Source organism: Paramormyrops kingsleyae, chromosome 2 (assembly GCF_048594095.1).
Source record: "Paramormyrops kingsleyae isolate MSU_618 chromosome 2, PKINGS_0.4, whole genome shotgun sequence".
NCBI lineage: Eukaryota > Metazoa > Chordata > Actinopteri > Osteoglossiformes > Mormyridae > Paramormyrops > Paramormyrops kingsleyae.
In genome coordinates, this window is record NC_132798.1 from 17,305,878 (window position 1) to 17,333,851 (window position 27,974).

Below are 27,974 nucleotides of genomic sequence, written 5' to 3' on the forward strand. Positions count from 1 at the left end.
GTCCCGCTTCTGCCCGCAAAATCCCGTAGGTAAACATATAAGTAGTTTTATTTTTACTGCTTCTTCCTGCTACTCTGTTATTTGTTTCACTTGCTTCCCTTTTGAGTATATATAAAAAAAGAAACGGAAAATAAACAAATGTTTCGTTTTATTTGAGTTTAATTAAATGGAATGATGAACATGGACACGAACGAGGAGCTTTTCAGAACATGCCATCCTGTCCAAGCACCAGGCTGATTCCTTCTTGGGGTGTCCGGTTACGTCCCCCCGGCACTCAGAGTTTCTGTAAATTATTTTAATTTAGTCGTTCTTGTTGCTTTTGTACAGTAGATAAGAGTATTTGTTTTTAATAAATTAATTTTAAGATAATTCCATTTTGCGGGAGTCCCGCGATTAATTCTATTCTCCCGCAACCCGCACATACATGAGGATCTTACCGCCCGCACCCGCATTCACCCATCAAATCTTGTCCCGTGCCGCACTCGGTGCGTTGGGTCCCGTGGGAGTGCAGGTCTCTACATGCTGGTGCAGTAGTTAGCACTGTCACCTCACACCTGAGGTGTGTCTGTGTGAGTGAATGGGGTGTGTGCGCCCTGTGCTGGGTTGGTGCCCAATCGTCATTGTTCCCTGCCTTGTGCTCATAGGCTCCAGATCCCTTACAACCCAAAATAGGACAAGTGGTTACATGAAATGCATGGATCTACTTACATTTCAGCCTTAAAAAAAAAAAGCAGCAGCTTAATGATTTTGCATCAATTTTAGTTGCATCACTGCTTGATCCCTCACGGCCCTTACCCATATTAGCCGAGGGCCCCCCTGCTTGTGTTGCTGCATGATGATTTGTTTCAGCCCCAGGACTCCCCACATGAGACGCACAAACACAAGGAAGCCTCTAATCATGTACAATTTGGTTTATTTCACTGAAACCACAGGTCATGTGATGCACGGCACAGTCATCAGCACCGGGACTCGGGAGCTCGGAGCCGCCTGGGATCCAGGTGGCCGGAAGCGACCGACTGCTTCCGGCACCATACTGCAGAATCCCTTTATCGGTTACATCACAGTGCAAAACGAAAGGTTCTGGTTATTTCGCACACGCAAAGCCCACCCATCCCCTGCCAAAAAAATCATTTCCTTAGGAAAAGATGAAATGGTGACTTTGAGCTTTCGTCATTCAACATTTAAACAGTTTGCTTATAAATGGCTTATTTTATAGACTTGAACGCAGCAATAATATACATAGCTATTATATAAATTTCTGATAAAAGTTCTGATTACTCTCAACTGGAGGGCATGCACTGCAGTACATTGATATAAAACTATGACATTGTACACAAAGTTTAAAAGGGATGTGAACACCCTTTTTAGACGTTCATATTTGTGGTCGGAGGCTAAGCGAAGCCCCCCCCCCCTGCAGTGAGGTCAGATGGGGGAAGGTAGACACGGTAGACTGGAACTGGCTGATTTCCCACTTTTCTCCTTTTAAAAGTCCATTAAAACATGCTCTCTCTGTCAATTAAGAATAATCTTTGTAATCATATTTGATATCCCTTTGCCCTTCCCTTCTCTTAAACATTTTATTTTACATATATTTTTTTTTTTTTTACATGCACGTCTTTGGAAGATGATGTGCTGCTCACAACACACATGCACAACACTAAAAGAAAACCTCTGATCCTGAATAGGGTTTTTGCGGGTTTACACATCCCGGGTTTTTGCGGGTTTACACATCCCGAGCTAGAGAGAGGGGGGGAGGAAGAGAGAGAGGGAGAGAATTAGGGAAGAGAGCAAAAATTGGAGCACAAAAAAAGCACATGTGAGTGAAAAGATGAGAGCGGACCCTCACAGAACATTCAGAGTCACGTGAGAAGCGCCCCTACATTCCGTGTTTTCACACGGAGCCCGTCGATCAGCAGCTTTATACTGAAAGCTTTGTAAAAAAACACACGGGTGAAGTTATTCTTGGTTAAAAAGGTTAAATATATTTGTGCAAACATGCAGCACTGGTTAAATAGTGGTTTTCCTTTACCGCTGAGGGTGTCTAACGTAACACATTTAAGGAGCTGACAGACCCTGGCAGCTAGAGGGCGCAAAAGTCCCTAATGAACTCCAACTCCCCGGAGAGTCAGTCACAGTCTATTTATCTGATAATCGCTTCACTGTGCGTGTGCGAAAACGAAAACAGAAATTCTACAAACTATTTCTAGAATCTGTGGTGAATATACCTGCAAAAAAAAAAGAAAAAAGTAAAGTAAGCTGGATGTCTCCCCGCAAAGCCGCAGCCCACAGTGTTCAGTCGCGACCTTGACTGGTGCCCCAGTAAAGGAGTTAAGGAGCACTACGTCGCCCTCAATCGTCAGTGGCCTGTGCTTGTTTACACTCAGCTGCAGTGTCTTAAAAAGCAGAAAAAAGCCTCTGGTCAAACCCAAGCGAAGGCAGAAGCCAAAGGCAAGCCACCCCCCCCTGTCCCCCAGGTACTAAACCTCACCTCTACAGGGAGCAGAAAACAATGGTGGATCAGGCACCTGATCAGGCACCCATGTGGCATGAGACGAGAGAGAGGGAGCGAGGAGTGCCGGTATGCAAAGGGGTCCGGCCATACGGGGAAACAGAGGGCAAGGCAGGGAATTGTGGGAGAATGGAGGTATGAAATAGTGCACGAAGGAAACCTGAACAGAACCGCAGTACGGCAGATGAAAACCAGCGCAGCCTCAGGGGGGGGGGGGGGGGCATTTAACGCAGACTCCCCCATGTAGAACAAGGTTAGTATAACAGCAGAAAAGTATAACCTCTTAAAACCCTCACACCTGCAAATACCGCTCCAGTGTTGTGCAAACATACATTTTTACTGCATTTCAAAGGAACATTGATCACAAGGAGCTCCTGTCAAGGTGAGGATGTGTCATCATATACACACACACACACACACACACACACACACACACACACACACACACACACACACACACACACAGAGCTACAGACCACAGTACTTGTGCTCAATGGTTTAAAATAGGCAGCAGCTCGAAAACTTTCACAATTCAAGTACAGTATGTGCACAACTATTTACAGTTGAATAAAAAAAAAAAAACAGGATCAATTTCAGCAGTGCCACACATAAGATAGAGGCGAAATCTTAAACGCAGACTCAGTGAGTACTGTCCTGTAGTTGGGACTGTGTGGTTTTAAGTCCCTATTTTACAAAGCAGGATATCGCTATCAACACCCGTCTCAGTTAGGCTTTACAAAGCAGGATATCACTATCAACACCGGTCTCAGTTAGGTTTTACAAAGCAGGATATCACTATCAACACCCATCTCAGTTCGGCTACAGCCGCACAACTTCTCCCTTGTCCCTTGGCCTACAAATTCTTCTTTTTTTAAATCAATACATTAAAAATAATAAAGAAAACAGAGACAGCTGCTTATTTCATTTAGTACATCTAAGGGTATAATTCAGTTTCAGGGGAATAGAGTGATGGAAGAATGTTTGCGGTCATAAAAAATGAAGAAAAAATAAAACATTAATGAGCATTACTGAGGTAGCTGGGCTCTGCCAAGAGTAGGAAAGAAAATGTGTGTTTAGAAAAAACACCCCCTTACATTTCCCTGTGCAAGGGCAGTGGGTGTACACTAGCCACTCAGATGGACAGGCAGACAGACACACATACACACTCTCCTCAGCCTGCTGCGTGGCACTACTCCACCACCTGACAGGGGGCGCAGTTGTTCTGAAGACAACAACAAAACATTAGTAAACAAGAGCAGGGTACATGCCAGTGACTCCTACCTCCCCCCCCCCCCCAAAAAAAAACCGCATAAAAAAAGTGTTATACCTACATAGATGTTGCATGACAGTCCCTGCCTCATCTATATTTGGGACAGAAGGAAGGACCAAAAAAATATATGCTATGAAATTAGTCATGAGGACTTTTTAAAATACAGGTTTAAAATGGGACAGTAAAGAATCGGCGGTGACATTGTCCAGAGGATCAGCAGGAAATCCCGGCGATGGTCGCTGTCGATGCAAGCGGTGGTTCCGGTTCATTCTGCCGTAGTTGTTAAACCCGGTGTCGTTAATGTCATTAGATGAGTGTTAAGCTCCGCCCACACCGTGCTCATGCCAGTCAGGACCAGAACATGTCTACCACATTAGTGTCAGTACTGTAGAGCCACAGCACCAGGGGTAAGGCCACACCCACGAAGGACCAGGACACACCCTCCATGCAGCCCATCGGCCCACAGGCCCCGCCCCCCTTCGGCACAGGGCACTCTAGCTCTTTACCAGGTTCCAGGTAGTTGCGTGCTATGAATTTGAGCATCTCGTCCAGCAGAATGACAGGTAGGGAGATCTTCAGCACCATCAGCCACTGGGGGACATTCAGGGGGGTGATCTGGAAGATGATCTGAGGAGACAGAGGACAGATAAACGCTGGGCTGGGGGGGACATTGTGTTTACTGACACATCAGAAAGAGCCTATCATTATTATTATCGCTATTATGACTGCCTGTTGCAATGCTATACTAAGGCCATGATCTATACTGGAACTGGTCAGCAGTCATGAAGCCAGCCGTGGCCCTGAGCCCTGAGGTGGGCGAAGCCCTCACCGGCAGCGGCTCCACGTAGAGGATAAGGAAGTGCAGGGACATGGACAGGCAGATGGCCCCCAGCAGCCAGATGTTCTCCCAGGGGGGCATACGCAGCAGGGACTGGTTCTCTGACAGGCTGCGGGAAAGACGGCAGATTGGGCAGGGTCACCATGGGAGAGGACCAGCCCACAGGGTAACCGCGAGTATGACCTTCCTGAAAAATCCACTTCACCGCTCTGTTAAATGTCGGCGGAGCCTCCACACAAGGGGATGGGGCCTACCTGTTGAGAGCATTGCACATCTCGATGGTGACCAGCACAGACAGAGCCATGGTCATGGGGTAGGGAGATTCGAACACCTCGCACTCCAGGTCCTGGAACTCAGGGTTGTCTGGGGAGCACTGCAGGAAGTGGCTCTGATTGGACAAAAACAGTACAAGTGGCCAATGAATCATTTCTTACTTCTTGAAGCCCAATGCCCCATGGCGACCTCAGCTCAAGCCTGTGAAGGCCTTACCAGCTGATACAGGGTGACCCGGGGGCCATCTTCAGCAGCAATGAACCACCAGGCAGCAGCACCCACGGTAGCAGCACCCACATAACCTGGATGGGGGGGCAGGGCACGGCTTAAGCAGGAGGACCCTTCTGGGTGCCTCTCATTTGAAGTGAAATGCAAATGGAATAATGGAATAGAATGGGATGATGCAGCTACACTGGAATGCCTCTTCCTGCATGTCACATCATGCTCTCCTTTGAAACATACATACACATACACCATATGGACAAAGGTATTGGGACACCCATAGTAATTACAGGAATGGGTCACATAGGCCACACCCACTGCTGACATACAGGTGTATAATTAAGCACACAGCCATGCAACCTCCAACATGGCATCAATGGCAGCAGATTGGGGGTCATACAGAAGAGGTTAGTCAGCCCAGCACCGTCACTGGACACCTTTCCAACAAGTTGGTTCTCCTCATTTCTGTCCTGCTAAAGCCACAAGTGAAGTGATTATGAAGTAGAAACATCTGGGCAAGTCCAGCTGTGAGGTGGGGGCCACAAAGAGTCACAGAAAGGGACCTGATCACCCAGCATCAATACCCAACCTGAACGGCAGCAAATCCCACCAGCAATGTTCCAGCATCTAATGGAAAGCCTTCCCAGAGGAGTACAGGCTGTTATAGCGACTAAGGGTCAGTCAGCTTCTTATTAATGTCCTTTGATTTGAGTGAGATGTTGGACAGGCTGGTGTCCACATACTTAAGTCCATATAGTGTATATATAGTTAAAAGCAAAGTTTGAAGTCAGAATGCAAGGTTGGCCATTTGTCTGGCACCCTATTCTGCCTAGGCTGGGATACAAACCAGCAACCTTCTGATCACAGTCACAGAGGCCTAATGCGCATCAGCCTCGTTCAGACACTCACATCCGATGGCCAGGTATCTGAAGAAGAGCCAGCCAGAGATGAGGGGCTCCCTGGCGTTGCGGGGCGGCTTGTTCATGATGTCCAGGTCGGGCGGGTTGAAGCCCAGGGCGGTGGCGGGAAGGCCGTCAGTCACCAGGTTCACCCACAGCAGCTGTACGGGGATCAGGGCCTCTGGGAAGCCGAGCGCCGCCGTCAGGAAGATGCTGGAGGCACGGAGACGGACAGTCAACACACACAGAGATATCCGGGATCCCGCCATGGCATCGTTTCACCTCTTAGTCATTAATAGCCTCATCATTAGAAAATAAAAGTGTTACAGCAGACAGGTTAAACTAACGTAGACACCACATTAGGCACCAGCTTCTGTGGGCACTATTACCATCTCTCTGCCTGCTTTAACCCAAAGCAGGGGAAATGCTAGGATTTTTTAAGCAAGGGGCATAAAATGGGCCATAATTCATTCAGAAGGGCCAAGTCAATACTGTGTATTGAATTGTTCAGTGATAAAGAAGAAGGGACTTCCGGAGGTGGGGCCAATCAGCTTTCAGCTATGGCCAGTTCTCATATACACCCCTGACCCAGCATCAACCAAATTAGCCAATGAGAAATGGGGTTAATCTAGATTAAAAGGTGCCTGACACTCCCAATGGGAGTTTTTAAAGGATTCTTCCCAGAGACACAGTGTTCAGTGAGTCTTGTTTAATCATACATGGACTCATTCTGTGACTGGTGTGTGTGGCTACATTAATGAGGTTGGCCCACTTCTCCGAACCGGAACGTCTACTGCTGCACGTCAAATGGCCACACGTCGGAAGAAAATTGTGTTGAGCATTCCGGAAGCAGCGGACATCGCCGTCCCCTGCGTGACCCTCACCAGACGACCTCGCCCACATTGGACGAGATAAGGTAGCGGATGAACTGCTTCATGTTGTTGTAGATGGCCCGGCCCTCCTCCACCGCCGACACTATGGTGGAGAAGTTGTCGTCGGCCAGCACCATCTCGGAGGCAGTCTTGGCCACAGCTGTCCCTGATCCCATGGCAATGCCAATCTCTGCCTTTTTCAGGGCTGGGGCATCGTTCACACCATCTCCAGTCTGTAGAGGGCGACAGAGAGTCTGACGTATAAAACAGCCACCCCTGACATCGTCTCATTTGACTGCTAGTATTGATGTGCTACCCTGCTTTTTGTACTTTTACTAGGACTACCAGGACCCACCATGGCTGTGATCTCGTTGAAAGACTGCAGGAACTCAACAATCTTGGACTTGTGGGAGGGCTCGACGCGGGCAAAGCAGCGGGCCTTCAAGACGGCGTCACGCTGCCCTTGGGGCGACAGGTCATCGAACTCGCGGCCCGTGAAGGCCATGCCGTTGACGTCGTCGTCCTCGCTGAAGATGCCGATGCGCCGGCAGATGGCCACGGCCGTGCCCTTGTTGTCACCCGTGATCATGATGACCCGGATGCCGGCCAGGCGGCACAGCCGGATGGAGGCCGCCACCTCAGTTCGGGGCGGGTCCAGCATGCCCACGCAGCCGATGAAAGTCAGGTCCGACTGCGCAGACAGAGACGGCGTGACTGGGCTGCATCCTATAAGATGCGAAAGGCCACTCGGTGGGCATTGTTACCTCGTACTCGATGAAGCGAGCTGTGTCCACCAGCACCAGATCCTCCTTTTTCAGAGGGTTGTCACGCGTGGCCAGCGCCAAGCAGCGCAGGGTGTCCCGGCCCGTGCCGTACTCCCGGATCACCGACAAAATCTTATCTTTGATGCCCGATGTCAGGGGCACCTTGTTGCTGCCCACACGGATGTGCGTACACCTGTCAATCACGCCCTCTGGAGCGCCCTGCAGAGGAGGGCCAGTACAGGAAGTGTCACTCCCACTCACCGCTGCTTAGCCAATCACACGACACCCAAAGGCGTTACAGGTGCCCAAAGAGCCAACCAGATTACAGGTCTCACGCTACCTTGACAAACATCTTGCCAATTGAGGACCGGGATTTGTTGGGGGTGCAGTAAACAGACATGGATTTCCTGTCTCTGGAGAACTCCAGGGTGAACTCCTTCTTCATCAGCTGCTTTATCACCTGCCAGAAATCAAGCCTGTCAGATACATGTGTGCACACATGGACAAACCAGTGACCTGTTCATAAATTAAATGCTCACATCAAAGGGGAATGTTGACTAAACTCAAGTTATGGGCTACAGAGTTTTACAGTTAGGGGTAGCAATAACCAATTAATCTGAGCCACTTTTTTGGGGCAGGGGGGAGGCTATTGTTACTGGTAATCATCATTCTTATTTTGTGGTAAATTATATTTCCTATATTTCTCGAGATGGGTGAATGAGTCAACCCCAAGTCCTCCACCACAGAAAATGGCTGCTCGTCCAATGCAATCGTGTCCATTATTTTAGTGGTTGTGTTTATAGTTCTATTGCTGCTAACTTTTAATATTTAAGAAATTTAAAAATAGGCCGGCAATAATTGGCCAAAATTGACACATCGGACCAATATCAATATATGGTGCACCTCCAACATCAATATAGGACAGACACATTAAGATCAGACACGTTCAATTTTCAGAATACATCTTTAAAATGAAAACCAATTAAAACAAATCCACAAAAAACTAACGCTGGATTTCAAATGAAAACTGAATTTAAAAATTAAAACTAAATTTAAACATCACAATTATAGTAGCACTGCCTCACCCAGACTAAAACATGTGCATTAGGCAGACTGTTGTCTCCAAGTCACCCATAGCATTAGCCGTCCCCGTGTTCATACGTGCTTTCCGAGACGGGGTCCAAAATCACCGGAACCCAGCCCAGGACAGATTAGCAGTTATAAAAAGTAAACAGACATCCATCAGTGGTCTGGCTACAACTTCAATGGCCGTCCCCAAGCCAGCATGACCGCTAAAAGGCCTCTGCGCCAGCAGGCCGCATGCCGGCCTGAGCACGTACCGAATTGCAGGCATTGGCCCTCTCGATCTTGGACAGGCCCTTAATGTCGGTGTCGAACACGTTCATCTTCTCCACCAGACAGGTGAGGGCAGTCTCGGTGGCCTCCCCCACCTTCTCGTACACCCCCTTGGCCTGAAAAACACGCAGGTTTACCATCTGATGCTAAAGCAGTGTCCGACTGATCTCACCAGCAGGGGGCAGCGTTCTTGGCAGAGACACTTGCCTCGTTAAAGTCCAGAGAGGAGTCGTTGCAGAGGGCACAGATGGTGGCCAACTCCACCAAGGCGTCATACTGGGAGCACTTCACAGACCGGTTATCATGGAACCTTCACGGTGTAAAACGACACCCGTTGTTCAGACAGGGGCGTGGCATTCAATAGACACATATTCACATCAATCCCGGCATTCATCACCTGAGGCTAACTGACCTCACAATGAAGCAGTCAGTGAAGCTGACATTCTATAACTCGCTACCAGGTCAGCAGGAAGCGTGAATATGCGTAGGGAGCATACGGCTGCATAACTGGGGGTATGGCTCAGCGTACGGGGCTTACGGCTTAGCGTGCCCAGTGACGCCTGCAGAAAACCTTAACTGGGAAGGCCTTTAGGGGGCAGTTTTCAAAGGGGCCACTTATGTTTTCAGAGGCTACTAGGGGCTAGTAACATTTTCCATTTTGTTTTTATTATTTTGTCACCCCTTAGGGGCAAACAAAATTTCCGGGCTGAACACAAACCCGAGGAGTTGGGCTACGAATGCGAGACGGACGGTGACCATTAGCGTGCCAGTACTCACACTTCTCCCTCTGGGGCGTACGTGGAGCCAGTGATGGTGAATTCATTCAGGGAGCAGCTGTCCCCTTCAGCCTTATCGATGACGAACATCTGGAACCGAAATGACATGTGGGTTCAGCACAGAGAGAAGGCCCACAAGAACGGAAGGGGGGAGGGCGGGACAAAGTGAAAGAGAAGGAATGGGCCTGAGGAAGAGCAAAGGCACAGGGAGTTCCTCAGGAGCGAGACGGTGAGTGTGGGACCAGCGATTAGTCAGATGGGGGGGAGACGGAGTGACACATGCTGAAGAATGACTGAAAGAACATAAAAAAAAAAAAAATACAGCTTCCTCCCACATCAGAGGGACAGCAATCTACCAAGACTGATCAGGGAGGGCCAGAATGGCACTATACAAGGTAAATGTGTTAGTAGCAGAGCTTCTGAAGTCTAAAAAGCCATAAGGACGGCCGCTGTGGCAGGATTCCCAGGAGGTGGGCGGGCTTACCCGGCACACGGACATCTGATTGGTCGTGAGGGTGCCCGTCTTGTCGGAGCAGATGACGGAGGTACAGCCCAGTGTCTCCACAGAGGGCAGGCTGCGAACGATAGCGTTTTTCTTGGCCATGCGGCGCGTGCCCAGCGCCAGGCAGGTGGTGATGACGGCCGGCAGGCCTGTGGGCGGAGCGGCGAGCAGGATGTTAATGCCCTGCTAATCAGGTGCTGAGTTACTTATGCATTTATAAGCATCTAGCATGTATATCGTGTCCGCATACCCGTGGATATGCACTTACAGATATGTGGCGTATACATCACATTCATAGACCCACGGATGTGCATTAATAGATATGTCATGTATACGTCACATTCGTATACCCGCAGATGTGCGTTTATAGGTATCTGGAGATATATATCGCATTTGCATACCTGCTGATGTGCATTTAAAGGTATCTGGCCTATGTATCGCATTTGTGTACCCTTGGATGTGCAGTAATAGGTATCTGGTGTATAACCACTCCTCATTTAGTGACCTGGCAACGTACGCCGGAGTGAGAGTAACACTGACATAATTCTAAAAGAAATGTATCTGGGTGAGACAGCAGTAAGCAGTAATCTTTGCAGCATGAAGCACAGTTGCAGTCACTCCTAGGCAACCATACATTTCATTTAGTGACCATGTTGTTTAGTGATCCAGGCGTTGGAATGAAACTATTGTTAATAGTTGTATATATTACATTTGTATACCCTCGCATGTGCATTTATAGGTATCCAGCGTATATATTGTGTTCGGTTACCTTCGGGAATGGCAGCCACAGCCAGCGCCACGGCGATCTTGAAATAGTAGACGGCACCGCGGATCCAGGAGCCACCGTGGACGGGGTCGTTGAAGTGGCCGATGTTGATGATCCACACGGCGATGCAGATGAGCGAGATCACCTTGGAGAGCTGCTCGCCAAACTCATCCAGCTTCTGCTGTAGGGGCGTCTTCTCCTGCTCCGTGGAGGCCATCTCGTCACGGATCTTGCCGATCTCTGTGTTGATGCCCGTGGCCACCACCACGCCCACAGCCTTGCCGGCAGCGATGTTAGTGCCCTGGGAGAGCGGCACCATAAAGTCAGGAGCAGATTGGATCCCTGACACAGTACCAACACCAGGTCCAACATAACCGGAAATCAACCTCCATCACAGACCCCCCACCTGCCTAAAAACCTATGGTCTCCATTCCTGAAATATAACACCTGGTTCTAGAAAGTGCTGCAAAAGTATATAAACTGTACACAGCCATTTGTGGAGAAGCAGACTCACGCCAGGGATGACACTGAAAGCCACCTGCCAGCACAGACACTTACAGAGAAGAGCATGTTCTTCTTATCCTGGTTCACAGCACGGGGGTCGGGCACCGGGTCTGTGTGCTTGATGACAGACACAGACTCTCCTGCCCCAGGGGAGAAGAAAGGGTCAAAGCCATCAACAGGGACCCTACAGCGTGTTTAAGCTCCTACAGCGTGACCAAAAAGTGCAAGTACGCTAATAATGGAGCATCTGACACTGAAAACACAGATATTGAAGGACTGATGATCCCCACCTGTCAGGATGGACTGGTCTACCCTCAGGGTGGTGGACTTGATAGAACATAGGCGGATGTCTGCAGGCACCTTGTCTCCCACTAGGAGAAACACAGACAGACACACGCTTGAATCTTGAATCTTAACCTAGCCCTAACCTTAACCATAAATAACCAAATAAAATACAGCCTTTCCCCAGGTTACGATAGGGTTACGTTCTGATAAACAAGGTGAAAATATCGTACACCTAACCTAACAAACATCATAGCCTAGCCTAACCTATGTTAAACATGCTTAGAACACTTAGAATACCCTGCAGTTAGGCTTTGTGTTAGTGACTTTGCCCATTTTATAATAAAATGTCATGTTATTTACTGAATAATGTAAAGAAAGTGAAAAACATTTACCCATTGTAAAGTCAAAATATCGTAATACAGACCATCGTAACCCAGGGAGTGTCTGTACAAGACTTTTGGCATTTTTAGTTTACTGATTGGAGTAAAAGGTTTTTTAAAAATTTAAGTTAAGTTAAGTTATCCTTGTGGTCAATATAACAGGTTTTTTTAAATCACATTGTGGGGACATTTGGTCCCCAGAATGTAGTATATACACATTACCCACACACACGCACACTCAGACAGACAGACACATTCACGGCTCAGACTCGATGGCACACTAAAGCAAGTTAACGGCACTTCGCCAGTTCAAATCCCAGGGTCAGCATAGTGATTTCACTGCTGGGGCCCTGAGGGGGGGCCCTTAACTCCCAAAAATGCACCCTGTTTGGATAAAAGCACCTACTACATAAACCAAACATAATGGGCTTTATCAGACCGTACAGACACCTGCTGCTAGACCAAGCGGGCTCCGAAAATAAGAATTACGTCAGTCGCATGTCCCTCATCCCACAGCCGGTATGATTATGCTGTTAAAATGGCCAAGAAACATCAGCCTTGGGTAGATTCTGCTAACGTGAAGTGGGCGATTTAAGTCCACACCATTAGTGCCCCAGAACGCCCACCCCACGGAAAGGTCCGGCGCTGCGCTTTCGCTGCTTGCAGAAGAGAAAACGAAAGCATACTGGAGGAAGGGACTGTTCCTGATTTCGCCCACGGATGTAGGCGAGAGGTTAGGAGAGACAGAGAAGGGTACAGGATGCACACAGGCAGACACACATATATGTTTGCATTCATTCTGGGGACCGTACATTCATTTCTATGGGCACAACCCTAATCCCAGCCCTAACCTTAACCATAAGTAACCAAACAAACTGGAAGGCTTCTGCCATTTTTAGTTTTTTGATTGCTGTCACAGATTTTTAGAAGATTGAGTTTCCCCTTTTGGTCCCCACAAAGTCAAAAATCAGGTATTTATCAGATTGTGGGGACATTTAGTCCCCACATCAAAGGACACCGGAGGCGTCAAAGGCAGGGAGAAAGACACCTTCCACAAGCCGCTGAGGGGGGCCAGGCCCAGCCACCAGGCCCAGCCACCAGCCCCAGTGGATGGGCACACCTACCATACCCATGCCCTCGGACAAGACAAGAAAATAGCACTGGGGTGGGGGGTTACAATAGGCATGGCCAAAAATGGGCAAACTATGTCAATGCGTGTCCCCGCAACGGCGGTCAGGGTTTAAATGTAGACGGATCAGCTACCAAGCCAGCTGCCACCCTCGTGCCACATGTAGAAGGGCGTCAATGCCGACGCGGGCACAAATGGGGCACTACATCCCCCCTGCCCCCTCAGGTGATATTTCACATCCACTATAGCGCCAAACCCCACTGTTAGCTCACCTCACCCAACACCTCCTCACCTCAGACGCCCCCTGTGGGACAGTCAGCTGAAAGGGCATTTTTTTGCCTGGGGGGGGAGGGCACAGTTCAAGCCACAGATGGGGGGAGCAGGATAAGCCCACAGGACCAAGAACCGAACCGTCCAGATGCAGATGGTCCCTCGAGTGCAGCCAGGACTGAGACAGGCAGCACTTCAGACAGTACAACAGCATGACAAATGAGTTTAAAAGCCCCCCATGTGCAGTGAGGCGGGGGGGGGGGGGGGGGGCGTGTGAAACGGGCCACATTAGTGCCTGTTGAAATCAGACTCGCAAAGGGCCCGCGGCAGCCTGCTTTAGCTACACACTTTCTGAGAAACGGGCCCGGCTTCCCGGCACCGCCCCTTTCCAGTCCATTCTGATCCAAGGGCGGCGCCGGTATCTGCTGTGCTAACAGCGCCGGCCCCACCATCACGGAGCAGGCCGCCAGTCGGTAACGAGGACTGGGGGGGGGCACATGATGTCACGCCCAGGGCAGGCTAATCCGGAATGTCCCACGAGGGAGTAGATGCACGTTACAGGGTGTCCTGATAGACCGCACAGCGCACGCGCACACACACACACACACACACACACACACACACACACACACACACACACACACACACACACACACACACACACACACACACACACACACACACACACACACACGGTCATCAGTGTGATGGTCGATAGATACACTGTCCACTATTGCTCCCCACAGGAGAAGTCAACCCACCCTACTCCCAAAGAAAAGGTTATTCCCTCTGCAAATGGATACTTTAGTATGATACTAATGGCTGCTTTAGTATTAACTAAAAACCCACCCTATATTACTGCAAAAATTCTGCACAGGAAAGTGTGAGAGGTTGTTGGGCAGGTGGAATAACTGCAGTACCCTGCCTAACCACAGGGGGGCCACTAGCCTAACTGCCTGATAAGATCTCAGAGGAAAAGGGCCCGAGGCGGCAGAATCATGACGCCGGTTAACACCAGGGCGTCACCCATGTTTACGCCATTTCCTTAACTGGCCCCTTCAGCCATGCGGACCATCCAGGACACAAGCACATCTGAGGAACGGGGGCTTATTCCGGCAACGTAAACCCAGGAAGGCTGCCACTGTGCGCACAATTACAGACAAAAGACAGACGTGCTTCTTCCCACAAGCCTGGAGCACATCTCCAGGAGATCAGGTCGGATCTGCCCGAACATAAACATCACATCCTGTTCCGCCGGCCTGCTAGTGCCTGCGTCCCCAGCTTTCTCGCCACAGCGGCCGGAACCATGTTCGGGGACCAAGGCGGCGCGAGGGTTTGGGGGGCGCTGGGGGGGGGAGTGAGAGAGAGGGGACGTCACCAGGCTGAGACGAGATCCAGGCGTGGAAGCCGGCATGTGGGGACTGGATGAACACTCCGCAAGCAGAAACCCTTCACTACCACGGGGCTGCATGGTCTCTCCGCCTACTCAGCTCGAAATAAGAACACCAGCCACAGTCAGTTCCCCCCACTCAGCCTTTTTTGCTTCAGCTAAAAGCTCTTTCGGCCGTCCGGCACCGTTCCATTTCCTGCTTCACAGGTTCGTCTCGTTTTCCTGCTGAAGGTTCGTCTGGTTCTTCCTCCACCGGCCACACAGCCGTCACGCTTCTCAAACGGCCAAATGAATCGGAGCTGAGGGAACAGCGAATTCGTTCTGCTGTGGAGTTTCATTATCACCCCAAATACTGCATAGTTTAAAAAAACGAATGTGAAGAGTCTTGGGAAGCGGGACGTCAAGCTGCAGAGATCATCAGAGACCAGGTGACCCAGGTTCAAGCCTCCAGCACGATGGAGGAGCCCGAGTGTCCCAGAGGGACGGGGCTTGGCCTGCCGGCTACCTGGCTGCCCCCAGCACCTGCTCACCGCGGCCAGGAGGGCCGAAATGCCACATGCTGTCACAGATGCCTGGGATCTCCGTCCACGGGAGGTACTGATGGGACAGCGATGGGGGAGGGGGGGCAGTCGTGGTCAGCTACCACTTCCCTACATGGTCATCTCTCTGTGAGGATGATGGGGGGTGGGGGGGGGGGGTAGGGGGTCGTTCTCTTGCCCCCATCTCTACCCCGAAGAGGACATACTGACCCGATACCTGGAAACACGCTCGCCCACCCCCCACCAAAGAACAGCTCGGCCGCAAGGTCATGCAAGTACACAGGGCTGCGATTGGGTGGCGCACTGCATTGATGCCCCCCTGAACACTGGCTTATTCAGGCCAACGAAAGTGAAGGTCAAATGCGTATGACGGTGAAATGTGGCCCTGCTGAAGCTTCTGAGTGACGTCCCTGTGCACCGCCGTGCGCCTGCTCTGTGCGACGCCCCCCCGCCCCACCTCCGGAGAAACTGACTCATCACAGCGAATAAAGTCCCCCGCTTCCTCTCTCCACTGCTCCCCCATTAATGACACCTGCAAAACAGCGAAGGATAGATCAGGTCACACTCCTCAGATGGCTGCTGACGCCGCTTCTCCAGCAGGGGGCGTGGTGAAGCCCAAAGCCGCGACTTTGGGATCAGTGTGGCAGGATGCTTATGTCACAATCAAGTGTGTCCTTGAAGTGCACCCCTCAAGACCACGTCAGTACAGTGCAGAGGCTTACGTCAGGCGCTTATGAGCTTTGTACACGCACAATTCTGTCATATCCAAATCCATTTTCTCATCTCCGGTGGTGTGGTGGGGGGGGGGGGGGGGGATTCCGGCCGCGGGCACTGTGACAGACGGCACTGCCCAATGCGGCACAGCGACTAGGATACACTCCGGGAGACAAGCTGGTGGCAAGGCCCGGCTCGGAGGCCCCTCCCACACGCGTTTTTGCGGTGAAAGTTTCCCAGACCCCCCCCCCCCCCAAGAGCGACAAACCGATGCAGTGGATCGAACAATCCCCCCGCCTTTCTGCCTGTAACGTCAACAGCGTCTCGCACACCGCAGCGAATCTCAGTCACGCTCTCCTCAAGGTCACCATCCCCCCCCCCGCAACAGCACTCTGCGTCATACACGGCTGCGATGTACCCGTGTACCCAATGGGGGGGCAAGACACCTGTCACCCTCGCTTCTGTCGCTGGGCGGGATATAAATAAACAGCATTCCACAAATTAGACACGAGAGCCACCACTAAATATAAACCAAGCGGCCAATCACAAAAGGCATTGTGTCGGGAGCGGCGGGGGGGCGCAAACCGGCAGCTGAGAGAGCCCCACCCCTACCCCCCAGAAAGGTTAACAGGAGCGTCTCGAAGGGCATAGCCATGCAGGGTAGAGGAACCTGAAATTGAAGTCCCTTCAAAAGAGGTACAGTGGTGTCTGCAGTTCACAAACGCTGTGGTCCATTTGGTTCACGACCAAAAATTTAGTGAGAAATGCATTGGTTCGCGTACAAAATTCGGTTGAACAGATTCCTTGACCAGATTCCTTTTTTTATACTAGTGTAGCACCGGCGGGGCGCATGTCCCAGCATGCCCTGTGTGCAATTGTAAATAGAAGGACCACAACAGGCACCCAACAAGCACCCAACAAGCACCGAACCCAAATACACAGACAGGAAACACAAGGTTGTCAGATGCCGAACTGCAAGATGCTCACACGGTGGGAGATTTACACACGGTAAATACACACGAGGATTGGACCAGGTACACACAAGACACGGGCAAACACTCGTGTGACAATAGGGAAATTCAACCATTAACATTAACAACAATACAAGGGTTAAGGACTGTTAATAAAGAGCGTGATTTCCCCGGCAAGAAAGTCTCCACGTCTCTCTCTGCTCCCGTGATGCCTTGGTCCACCCCATTGCCATGCTATATTGTGTTTTTCTTTAAAGTTTTTACTATAAAAACCAGAAAATTAATTAACAAAAATTATTATTTGGTATGCTTGTGAACAAATTAATAGAATTTCAGTGCTTTCTTATGAGAAAAACTGCCCTGGTTCGCGTACAAATTGGTTCACGACCACTTTCCTGGAACGGATTGTGTTCGTGAACCGCAGGCAATACTGTATCAAGAGCAAATGCAGCAGTGCAGAAAGGCATGTGAATGTCAGAGAGGCGAGCTTCAGAAAATGCTGGAAAACACTGATTGCGGTTTTCAGTCGACATGTCTGATCACATGAAATACAGAAAGCCTTGTTTATGCCCATGAACAAGTGCGATTGCCGCAGGCACTTGCAGGCGCAGGCACAGTCGCAGACGCAGGCACTTGCAGGCGCAGACACGGTCGCAGACGCAGACGCTGGCTCTTACCTGCCACCTCCACAATGTCCCCCGGCACGATATCTTTGGCCTTGATCCTCTGCACGCTCTTCCTGTCCTGCCGGTAGACCTTGCCCATCTCGGGCTCGTACTCTTTAAGAGCCTCGATGGCATTTTCGGCGTTCCGCTCCTGAGGGGGTGACACACCGAAGACCTCGAATTTTAATTAACCACCTCCCCCCTGTGACATTTCACACAGAACATGAGAGATTCAGTTTCATCAGGTGAAACTAAGATCAGACACCATCCCCCTACCCACCCAGAAACAAAACAACTAATCGCTTATATTAACAAGAAATGCTCCAAACTTTGATAAATTTAGACTTAATGTATCAGGACTTTATGTACCCGGCCTCTGAAGCATTTATGTGGATAGGAATCTTGTGGTATAATACTCAAACTCTGCTGGAAAATGCTTTAAAATTGTGTCTCGACCTTCTGTTCAATTCATCCTTTCATACACACTTACAGGTTTTCTCTCCCCACCCCCCTTGCGGAGGGGGGGGGGGGGTATTTTAATGTGAGTACAGCAGCATTTCAAAGCCACGATGGCTTCAACTGCAAGCTAAGCTGAATCGGAGATCCGCGTTACAGTTCAATGTTCACTCGAGTCCCCTACAGCCTTCCACAAACACAGACTGGCCGTGGCATCATTTCCAGTTAAACTGTGTGGGAGACTGGAGGTGGGGTGGGCGATCAGAGTCTGCCACACTTCAGGGATTGTGTACCTTTCAATCCCAACAAAAACACAGGCGTCCACTGGCTGCCTGTGAAGAGGTTTTGGTAACACACTGACTGCAATATTTATTTTAAAATAAAATTATATTTTTTTTTATTAACAGTATATCTTAAATGTAAAGGCAGGTACAGGAACGGAGAAAAAAAAACGAGGCTCAGAGATGAGGGCCTGTTAGAGAATCCCACTCTGGTCATCAGTAGATCACAGGGAAGAACGCAGGGATGAAATACAGCAGCAAAGGCGGTCACCCATCAAGCTAGAACCACAGAAAGCTCCAAAACCAGCAACCGAGAAAAAGTCCAATCTCACTAAGCGACCCCCATGAAAAACACATTAACATTACACTGCAATGCAGCATTTAGGAAACCAGTCAGCGATGGTCAAGTCGCGGGAAAAGAGACAGCGAGACCCTAAACGGGGGAATTACATATGCAGTCATGGCTCCGTGACAGGCTTCACAAGGGAGGTAGAGTGAGTTCCAGAACCTTCTTCTGACATTCCAGACCCCTGTTCCTTGTGAGAAGCTCAAGAAGCATTGGTTGAAACTTCATTGTGGCACAGGATTCGGGAGTCATTTATCCATCCATCTATCCATCCTCTACCCACTTATCCTGGGCAGGGAGGGTCTGGAGCCTATACCATGCCGTAGAGGGCACAGTTTGCAGGAAGTGGCAGCCCATTGCAGGGCACACCCACAATTTAGAGACACCAATTAGCATGACTGCATGTCTTTGGACTGTGGGAGGAAACCCACACAGCATGCGGAGAACATCCATACACACGCAGAGCGGAGGAGAGGAGCTGTTTAGTTTGTGAAATCTCCTGAAACTTCAATCTAATAAGTCTTCAGGTAGAAAGATCAATGAACACAACAAAACAAGCGCTCCTTTGCCAGATCCGTGGTCTTCTGGCAACGTGACAAGAAGCAGAAAAGTTGACAGGCATTATTATCGTGGGCGGGAAGCCAACAAAAGAACGTGGGCTTCCTGTGACGGTGGCCAGGTGCGCGTTACGCCTCAGCCATTCGGGAACGCCAGGAGAGGGGGAGGAAAAAAGGAGAGGACTCTCAAAGCCTGGGAAACGGGATGTCAGGAAGAAACTATGGAGGCATAAAGTCTGAAATGCCAGGCAAAGCAGGGCCCAGCAACAAGAGAGCATCAACCCCCCAGCAACTCATAGCAAGTAAGAGAGCGAAGGACTTTTGGCTACAAACACAAAACCCCTCTTAAAACGGACTGTTTAAAATAAACAGTATTCCCCATCTTATGATGTGCTAACAGCAGCCAGATTCCATCGTCGTTCCGAAATCGAGGAAGACGAGGCTGTAAGATAAACATTTACGATGACCCCAGGTCAGCAAGGCATCTTGGGGGAGACGTCCACAGCTCAATCGGGAACAACGGTGTCTGAGATTATCCTGGTGATTATGATGGTTAACCTTTCACCACCCAACCCAGTCCCTGAGCTTAACTGTCCTAACAGCTCTGTTCGTTATGTCAGATTTATGCTGAATTAAGGGTGACTGGGGGGGGCATTTACTGAGCCCCCCCCCCCCACACACACACTCTCCAGGCATGGTGTCCCCTGGTGACATCGAAATCAAATTCAGATTGTCACCAAAGAAATGGGGCCAATTCATACCACTGGCCAAGTGACAGGTTTTTTTCCAGCAATGTTTAAAATTCTGATTTGCGATGGTTTATGAGCTCCAGTGGTAATGGTGGGATTTTGATGCTGTCAGTGTTAAGAGGCCATTTACTCATATGTGGGTAAGGTTCTCAAAAATAGACTGGAGTGATGACTGTGTGCTCGCGGCAATTCTGATTTCTGGGCACAGGCCGAACTATAAGCACAGCTCTCGGGGAGGTGAGAGCCTGCAGATCTTCACAGAACTTTCCATTAGACCACTTCTGAAAACACCAGGTGTGAGGATTTATTATTCAAAAGAAGTGTGGAGGGCCGGGGCTCGGACAGGAAGTGGTGAGGAAAGGAGCGATCGGCATGAGCCAGAGCGCCCTATGCCGGCCAAAGACAGAAGAAAAGACAGACGGATAACTTACCTGCCACACACCCACGATGGCGTTGGCGATAAGAATTAATAAGATAACGAAAGGCTCCACAAAGGCAGTGATGGTCTCCTCTCCTTCTTCAAACCAGGCCAGAACCTGCAAAGAAGGGGGGCGTCAGCATTAAATGGAAAAATAATGGAATTGAGGCCTTTGTTAGCCTATACACAGCATTACAAATTGTCTAACCTACTTAACCAGGTTAAGCTGTCTAGTACTGCCACCAGTAACGAGAATCATGTCTAACCTGCAGTCCCCCCCCCCGCCCCGACCGCCAGTTTACCCAGTAAGAGGTCCAGCAAGCCAGCCTGGCAGAAGTCGAATTGGCAGGTGAGAGGTGTCCCAGCAAGCTGGCAAAGCCTCGGTCACATTGAGGTGGCCGTCCCTGTCACCGCCCCGTGACAAGGTCAGGCAGGAGGCGGCAGAGTCCCGACGTTTGGGACCTGCCCAGGTTTCCATGGGAATGGCAAGGCGCTGACAGCGTAGCGCCACGGTGACGCCGCGCGTGTAGTACAAAGTCTACGCCTCTGCACTCTGTCACACAAAAGCCCCAAAATAGGCTTCACATTTTTTTAATTTCACCCTGTGATGAACAACACTTTCATAACGCAGAACAGTCAAAAAGTGAGACAAAATTTTGAAATTAAGCAGTTCAGGGTCTCAGGGAATAATTGGCGTGCTCCGTTTCCTGGGGCAGGACCTCTCGACTGCTTTCAGCCAATCAGCTAGCAGCTGACCGTTACAAACACGGCATCACAGATGACCTGTGTCAGGCCATGACAGGCCAACAATACCGCCGTATCATAACGCTAACGTCCAACATAACAGATTCCTGTGGACAGGTCACTGAACACCACACCCACAGCACTGATAATATGGCTTCTCTGAACACAGTGACATTTGAATCACGGACCACAAACTGAGAGCACATCTGTGTTCCTTTGATTCCTCTGCCAGAAACTGCCATTTTCAAACTTTCAGAGCAGTAACTGAAAAAGCTACTGAACAAAAAAAAATCCACTTTAAAATCACATAGAAAAAGCTCATGGTAAGGTACATCTTCCAACCCCCTGTAAATGGGAGGAATTTAAATATCACAGCTGAATAGAAAAACAGCGACTTCCCAAATTACTTCAGGGGCCGTCTGACTCTGCTTTCTCAATAGTCCGTCATTTTTATCTAGAATGTCTATTAAATCAATGTTATATCTACCTATCAACTGTGACCACATAGCTAATGTATGAGCACCTCCTACTGGTCTGTCAGGCATCCTGCAGGTTTCTTCACCCAAGTCCCGGTGATCAGCAGCTTAAGAGGCAGGAAAAATCTCACAGCCTCATCAAGCCACAGTTCCCACAAAACATCCAATCCAAAAGTGACACACATGCAGTACGGTGACACGACAACATCCGCCGGCAGAAGCACAGCTGGTAATACAGAAAGCAGAACTGGGCCAGATCAGTCCCGTGGAAAGTGAAGTGAGCTAGAGAAGACAGTGACGGTCATGGTCCCCACTTCCCAGCTTCGCCCATAACCCTTAGCCGTTACAGCTTAACAGCATGTACTTAAATAATTAACTGGCTTCAAGTACTGCAAGCCAATGCTGAAACTGCTCTATATCCACGTTCACACCACCTCCATGAAAGCCCTCTGCACTTCCACCCAAACAAATCTGCTGCGCCTCCCTACCATCTTCACTACACGGTTCCCCCCTGAAAACAAGTCATACATCTGCCAGGATTCAGAGCACAACCAAAAAACATGCATTCATTCTTCCATCTTCCATCCACGGTGAAGGAAGGGGCTCACCCCGGATGGGACGAAAACCAAAAATACCAAGAGAATTTCCATGTGCGCCGTAGCATACTTGGTGAATAGAGCGGCATCTAATTCTGCCCCAAGGTCATGAATTCTCATTATGACCATGACAGTAAAAGTATACAACCAGAAAATACGATTAATCTGGGCCGCGGCACACCAGGCTGCTTCGGTTTTATTTGGCACGAAGCGGACATCATGAGTTGGACGGCCCACCCGTCATCACAGGCAGCCCATGCAGCAGCAGCTCATATACTGCAGTGATCTATAGATTGACAGCTAATGATGTACCCAAATTAGCTCGCTAATTATTCCGCCGTATCCTCCATACTGCCGCAGGCGGAGTTGCGCGGAACATTCCAGTCACATCGAGGCTCTCAAACGTTCCTGCCCAGCTCTCGGTGACACTAAAGAAGTCGTCAAAAAGCCCCCCACTCACTGCCTGTTGGATATCAGATGGTTTGTGGCCAGTGTGGATGTCCATCATGAAAGAATGTTGGGGGAGGAAAATGGCACAGAGGCTACATCTAGTCATCTTATTCCAACTGAGAAACACATTACAACCAGATCATGTCTACACCAGCTACTATGGGGCCGTTACAGCCAATAAATAAGCTCATACTCCCCCCCCACCCACGATTTATTTTAACTTCAGGTTTTACTGAAGTGCTCGCGAAGACATGGAGACAAATCTGTGGAAGGATCCGGAATAAACGATCAGGCCGTATTTGCGCATGAGGCTGCCATCGCGGTGATCGACGAAAGGCTGCGGCTCCGTTTCCTCGGGAATTAAACTGCCGTCCGCCGATCACATCTGAGCCGTTCTGATCCAGGGCGCTGTAGCTAACAGATGTGAAGCAGAGGAGCGAGGCTTCACTCCAAACTTCACATATCCGATTACCGCGATTTGCCTGAAAGGTCGGCACTGGTGCCATTTTCCATTTATAGTAAAAATAACACCGGGTGCAGTTTATATTGATATAAATAAAGCCTCTTCAGTTAGGAAGTCATAGTAAACTTTGAAAACAAACTGATTAGGGGAGGTCAGAGATTTCCACCATAAATGGTCACTGGTGCACACAGGAAGCACACAGCCAGACTGGTGTACTGTCCTGGGGCACATGACCTCCACATGACACGTGTTATCACATGACTGAACTAGATAAGACCCAAAAACCCAAATGCCTGTGTCATGTGCCACATGCCAACCACTTTACTGCATCAAAAAACCCAGCACATTAACAGGCAAATGAATAAAAGTCGTAAAATGTAAGCTAGAACGCCAGGCCAGACTGGCATGATTATTCATTATACCTTAATTTGCTCCTTCATCTGCTCCTAGCGTGAATGTATGCAAAGACTTATTATCGCTGAGTAATACCACCACGTTATGCAGGGCGTTGTGGATAAAGCAGAATAAGAGAGGGGATTATTATGACACAGGACACTTTGAGTGCATAATGTCGCAGAACATCTTCAGAATGTATTTTGACATACGCTCAATTTATTCAGAAGATGCCTTTATCCAAAGTGAAGTACAAGCAGGGGCAGCCAGTCCCTGGGCAGTTGGGGTTAAGGACCTTGCTCAGGGGCCCATGGTGACATCACTCTACCGACCTTGGGATTTAAACCAGCAACCTTCCAAGCACAGTGACAGTATCCTAACCCTCTAAGTCATGTTGGACTCTGACCTGGCATTGTGAGTGTCCCCTATTCTTTGGTGAAAGATGGAAGCTTTGCCATCAGACCGGCTGTGTGCTACCTTTAAACCCGACTTTAGTCTGGCCTTACAAGGAAGTCTAAATTAATCCAGGGTTGTTATATTCCCCAAGCCCTGCTCATCCCGAAGTGCTGTCTCATCACCAGGGAAACCACCTCGCCATGAAGGCCGCAGGGTGGTCCTCCCGCTGGGGTCCGGTAAGCCCAGAGCTGCAGGGGGCTGTGTCAGGCTCCAAGACACAGAAATATAGGGGGTACCAGCAGTAAGGGTGTGAGGTAGAAAACTGGTGCAAGCAAGAGTTAGCCCTCTGTGTCTGACATCAGAACGTTGCTGGTTTGAATCCCATCTTAAGGCCACAAGCACCCGCGCAAAAATGATGCAGGGGCAGTGGATGACTGGCAGATCCCACGCTTAGTCTTAAAGGAGAGCAGGATGAGGTATGCAAAAAGAGGCATTCCAATGCACCTGTACTCAAGAGAGATAATGAACTGCAGGTGAAAGACCAAGTGTCCACTTTGCAAGTGAAATTCATATTTGAGGTAGAAGCTGCCTTCCCAAGCAGGCCGGGAACATGGGTGGAGCTGTTAAATTTGCACCTTGCTGGGCTCCAGCAGGGATCGGGTGTCGACACGTCTCACATCACATAGCAAGCTCTCCACACTCTCCCACCCCACGCTGCTGTGGCTTTCACAGCTGTTTCACCCCCTGCCCCCCTCTAGCCCCCCAAGCAACACGAACCCCAGACTGACAGGCCATCCAGGCTGGTCTACATGCAAACATCTAACTAGGGTCACTTAATTCTGGCATCTTAAAATTCAATGTTAGTAATTTCAGATTTTCACTTTGAGAGATATTAAGTCCATGGGGAGTCGTCTGCCTTCAATCACACGTTTCATGAGGCGACATTTCTACATCAGGCTACACAATCCAATCTCCAGCAATGCTCACAAAATGCACAAATTCCTCCCTCCACAGGCATCACTCAACATGCACAAAACGAAACCCAAGGTTATAATATGCTCGTCAGCAAAAGTTACGATCCCAGGCCCGTCCCGGTCAGACTCTTTAACGGGGCTCATTAAATCCACATTTTAACCTGCGTCCCGAAGTACAGCACGACCCAAGCCCACGCCATACTGTACAGGAAGTTACAGGAGATGCAAGACCCACTTTAATTCCAGCTTCTAGTAAAAACCATGCCTCTTCAGATTAGATCAACAGCAGGATACTTACGAACGATATACAGGCTGCGAGAAGAAGGATCCGCACAAGTAAATCTTCAAACTGCTCAATGACCAGCTCCCACAGTGACTTCCCTGCGTGAAAGAACAAAAGGTCACTCAGAGGAGGCAAGAAAGGGTCACAGATCCTCACTCTCAGAAGATATTGTATTACTTCACGGGACACTTTACCTTCTTCTGCTGGCAACTCTGGAGGTCGATATTCCGAAGCAGATACCAGAAAGAGAAAGCCGGTAGAGAGTTATTAGTCGGAAAGCTGATATAGCATGATGCCCCCCCCCCCACAAACACACACAGTCATTGCTGCCTATGCGACAATGACTAAGATTCACTGAAGCAAGACATCTCTCTTTCCCAAACATGTTCGAGCTTGTTCACCTTTACCTAGTATCACTTGATCAAAATCATCTATTCATAATTTTAAGAAGGGGATACACGCAATGCAATGTGTGGGGTGTTTGGACTGCGCATTTTGGGCTGTAAATGGGTGCAATAACATGAAGGACAGCAATCCGGGGACTTCGGCTGGCCGTGGGACACGTTTGGCCTTAAAACAACAGGCAGCGTGTCGGATTTCACCGCACTACCATACGCACAGTGGGGGTCCCTTAGATCAGCCGCCGGTCATTTAGCGGACTTTGGCGAGCGATCACCGGTTAGTACCAGTTGCTAGGTGGCCGACTGTCCACGGACTGAGCTGTTTTAAAGGCCTTCGCCGCTTTTCTTCACTGGGGACAAAATCGAGCTGCCACAATTACCGTCAATTATGAATGAACTAATGAATAAATACGCATTGATATATAAGGGACACAAGCGGGGATGCAGCTGAGCCGCCGCGATCCACATGGTGCCGAGCGGTGACGTCATGGGCACGGAGCTCCCCTGAAGCACGCCGGGTTACTGCACCCGGGTTCTGCCCGGTACCCGGCAGGCCCAGAGCCCCCTCCCCGCCGCCGATAGGACGCGGCACGTACCGTTGGGTCCCCATTTGTCCCGCTGCCGTTTGACCTGGTCCAGACTCAGTCCTGTGCTTTCGTTGACGCTGAAATAACTGTAAACTTCCTCGACAGTCTTTGTGTGCGCGTTCTCCATGCTGGATAGTCACCTTACTCCCTTAGACACCTTTACTTTGTTTATTCAACCACCTCCTGCTCTAAAAGAAAAAAAAAAACCTAAAAATGTTCAGATGAAGCTAGCGCTTTAGCGACCTATAAGGCATAGATGGAACCTTCAGAAAAGGGAAAAAAAATCCAAACGACGATGGGGAAGAAATTATTTAAAAAACAACTGAACGTTAACACGGCAGATCTCTGCAAAAAGGAGCCGATGTCTTCCCTCTTTGCAAAATTTCTCCCAGACAGCCCGAATTAAGGATGTCAAAAGCCGCTCTGTGCCAAATTCCCTCTGGAAAAAAGAAAAAGTGCCCCGATATCTTGTTAATTCCCAGAGCGCTGGTGGTTAACACCCGGCACCGAACTGCCCAGTTCGAGGTACCGCTGGGTAGCTCCGAAGCTCTCCGCCGTCTGCCCGCCTGCCAGTGACCGCCCTCCTCGGCGCTCCTCGCGTTTTATTGAAAGTGGCTCCGCCGCGGCCCCTCTCGCCGGCTCCGCATGTGGACTCTTCTCATTGGATAAGACCGAGTCCGGAAATCTTCGCTTCTTCCCCCTCCCACCCCTGCGCTCCCTCCCGACCGGTTTGTGCAAACCCCCGCCACCCCCACCTCCACGCCGAGACCGCCCCCGCCAGAAAGTGGATGGATCAGCTACTCCCTCCCGACCGGCTTGTGCACCCCCCTCTACGCCAAGACCGCCCCCGCCGGCTCCTGGTGATGAGCATTGCTGTTGCGCTCACATGTAACCGCCGCGAATCACCGCTCAACATGTGTTACTCAACTTCATAGCAGAACGGATACGACTTTATAATAAATGCTATAATAAATGGTAGTAAATAAATCCAAGTCTCTCTAAACGCTTCACGACTAAACTGTTCATATTTTTTTACAAATTATATATTTTCCAGGCGTAAATAGACGTTTGTCATCTTCAGGATTCATTTGCCTTTGTGCATCAGTGCATAGGAATTCTGCCTCCAGTCAGTAAAATATAAGAGGATTATACGTACAAAGCAAAACAAAGGCACTCACGAAACATAAAAATAGACATATAATTATCCCTGGAGAGGTATGTATTTATGTAATAAATATCTAATAAATAGAGGAAATGACTGAAGCAGAAAATGTGGCTAATAAAGTATAAATACATGTAATAAAAATAAATAGCTGAAATAGGAAATATGGCAATGCGCAAATATGGACATTCGTGCTTTTATTAATTTCGCATTTATGATTCACATTCCAGCTCAAATTCGTAACTCGAACCAAAAAATATGCTCCACTTTCCGGCGTTTAGTGAATACCGAGAAAATAGCGCCTCTGGGAAGCATGGACGGTAGGTATCGCTCACCTGGACCGCGCGC

At 49.5% G+C, this 27,974-nt stretch overlaps 1 protein-coding gene across 2 annotated transcripts; it reads right to left on the reverse strand.

The window, feature by feature from the left end:
- Positions 1–896: 896 nt before the first annotated feature.
- atp2a2a (ATPase sarcoplasmic/endoplasmic reticulum Ca2+ transporting 2a) lies at positions 897–27,114 on the reverse strand. 2 transcript variants are annotated; one of them, XM_023833810.2, is made up of 22 exons: positions 26,474–27,112; positions 25,671–25,688; positions 25,492–25,574; positions 20,715–20,819; positions 17,907–18,045; positions 11,842–11,922; positions 11,606–11,691; positions 11,051–11,348; positions 10,264–10,430; positions 9,781–9,869; positions 9,211–9,313; positions 8,988–9,119; positions 7,988–8,107; positions 7,648–7,866; positions 7,239–7,574; positions 6,896–7,116; positions 6,022–6,224; positions 5,107–5,192; positions 4,872–5,005; positions 4,609–4,726; positions 4,286–4,406; positions 897–1,737 (listed from the first exon to the last, which is right to left on the reverse strand). In XM_023833810.2, exons 1-22 carry the CDS (start codon positions 26,589–26,591, stop codon positions 1,724–1,726), a joined length of 2,991 nt encoding a protein of 996 aa, XP_023689578.1. In that variant the 5' UTR covers positions 26,592–27,112; the 3' UTR covers positions 897–1,723. The 2 variants fall into 2 exon arrangements, with proteins under 2 accessions (XP_023689578.1, XP_023689576.1); XM_023833808.2 differs by having other exon boundaries at positions 897–4,406; positions 26,474–27,114.
- Between the last annotated feature and the right edge of the window lie 860 nt (positions 27,115–27,974).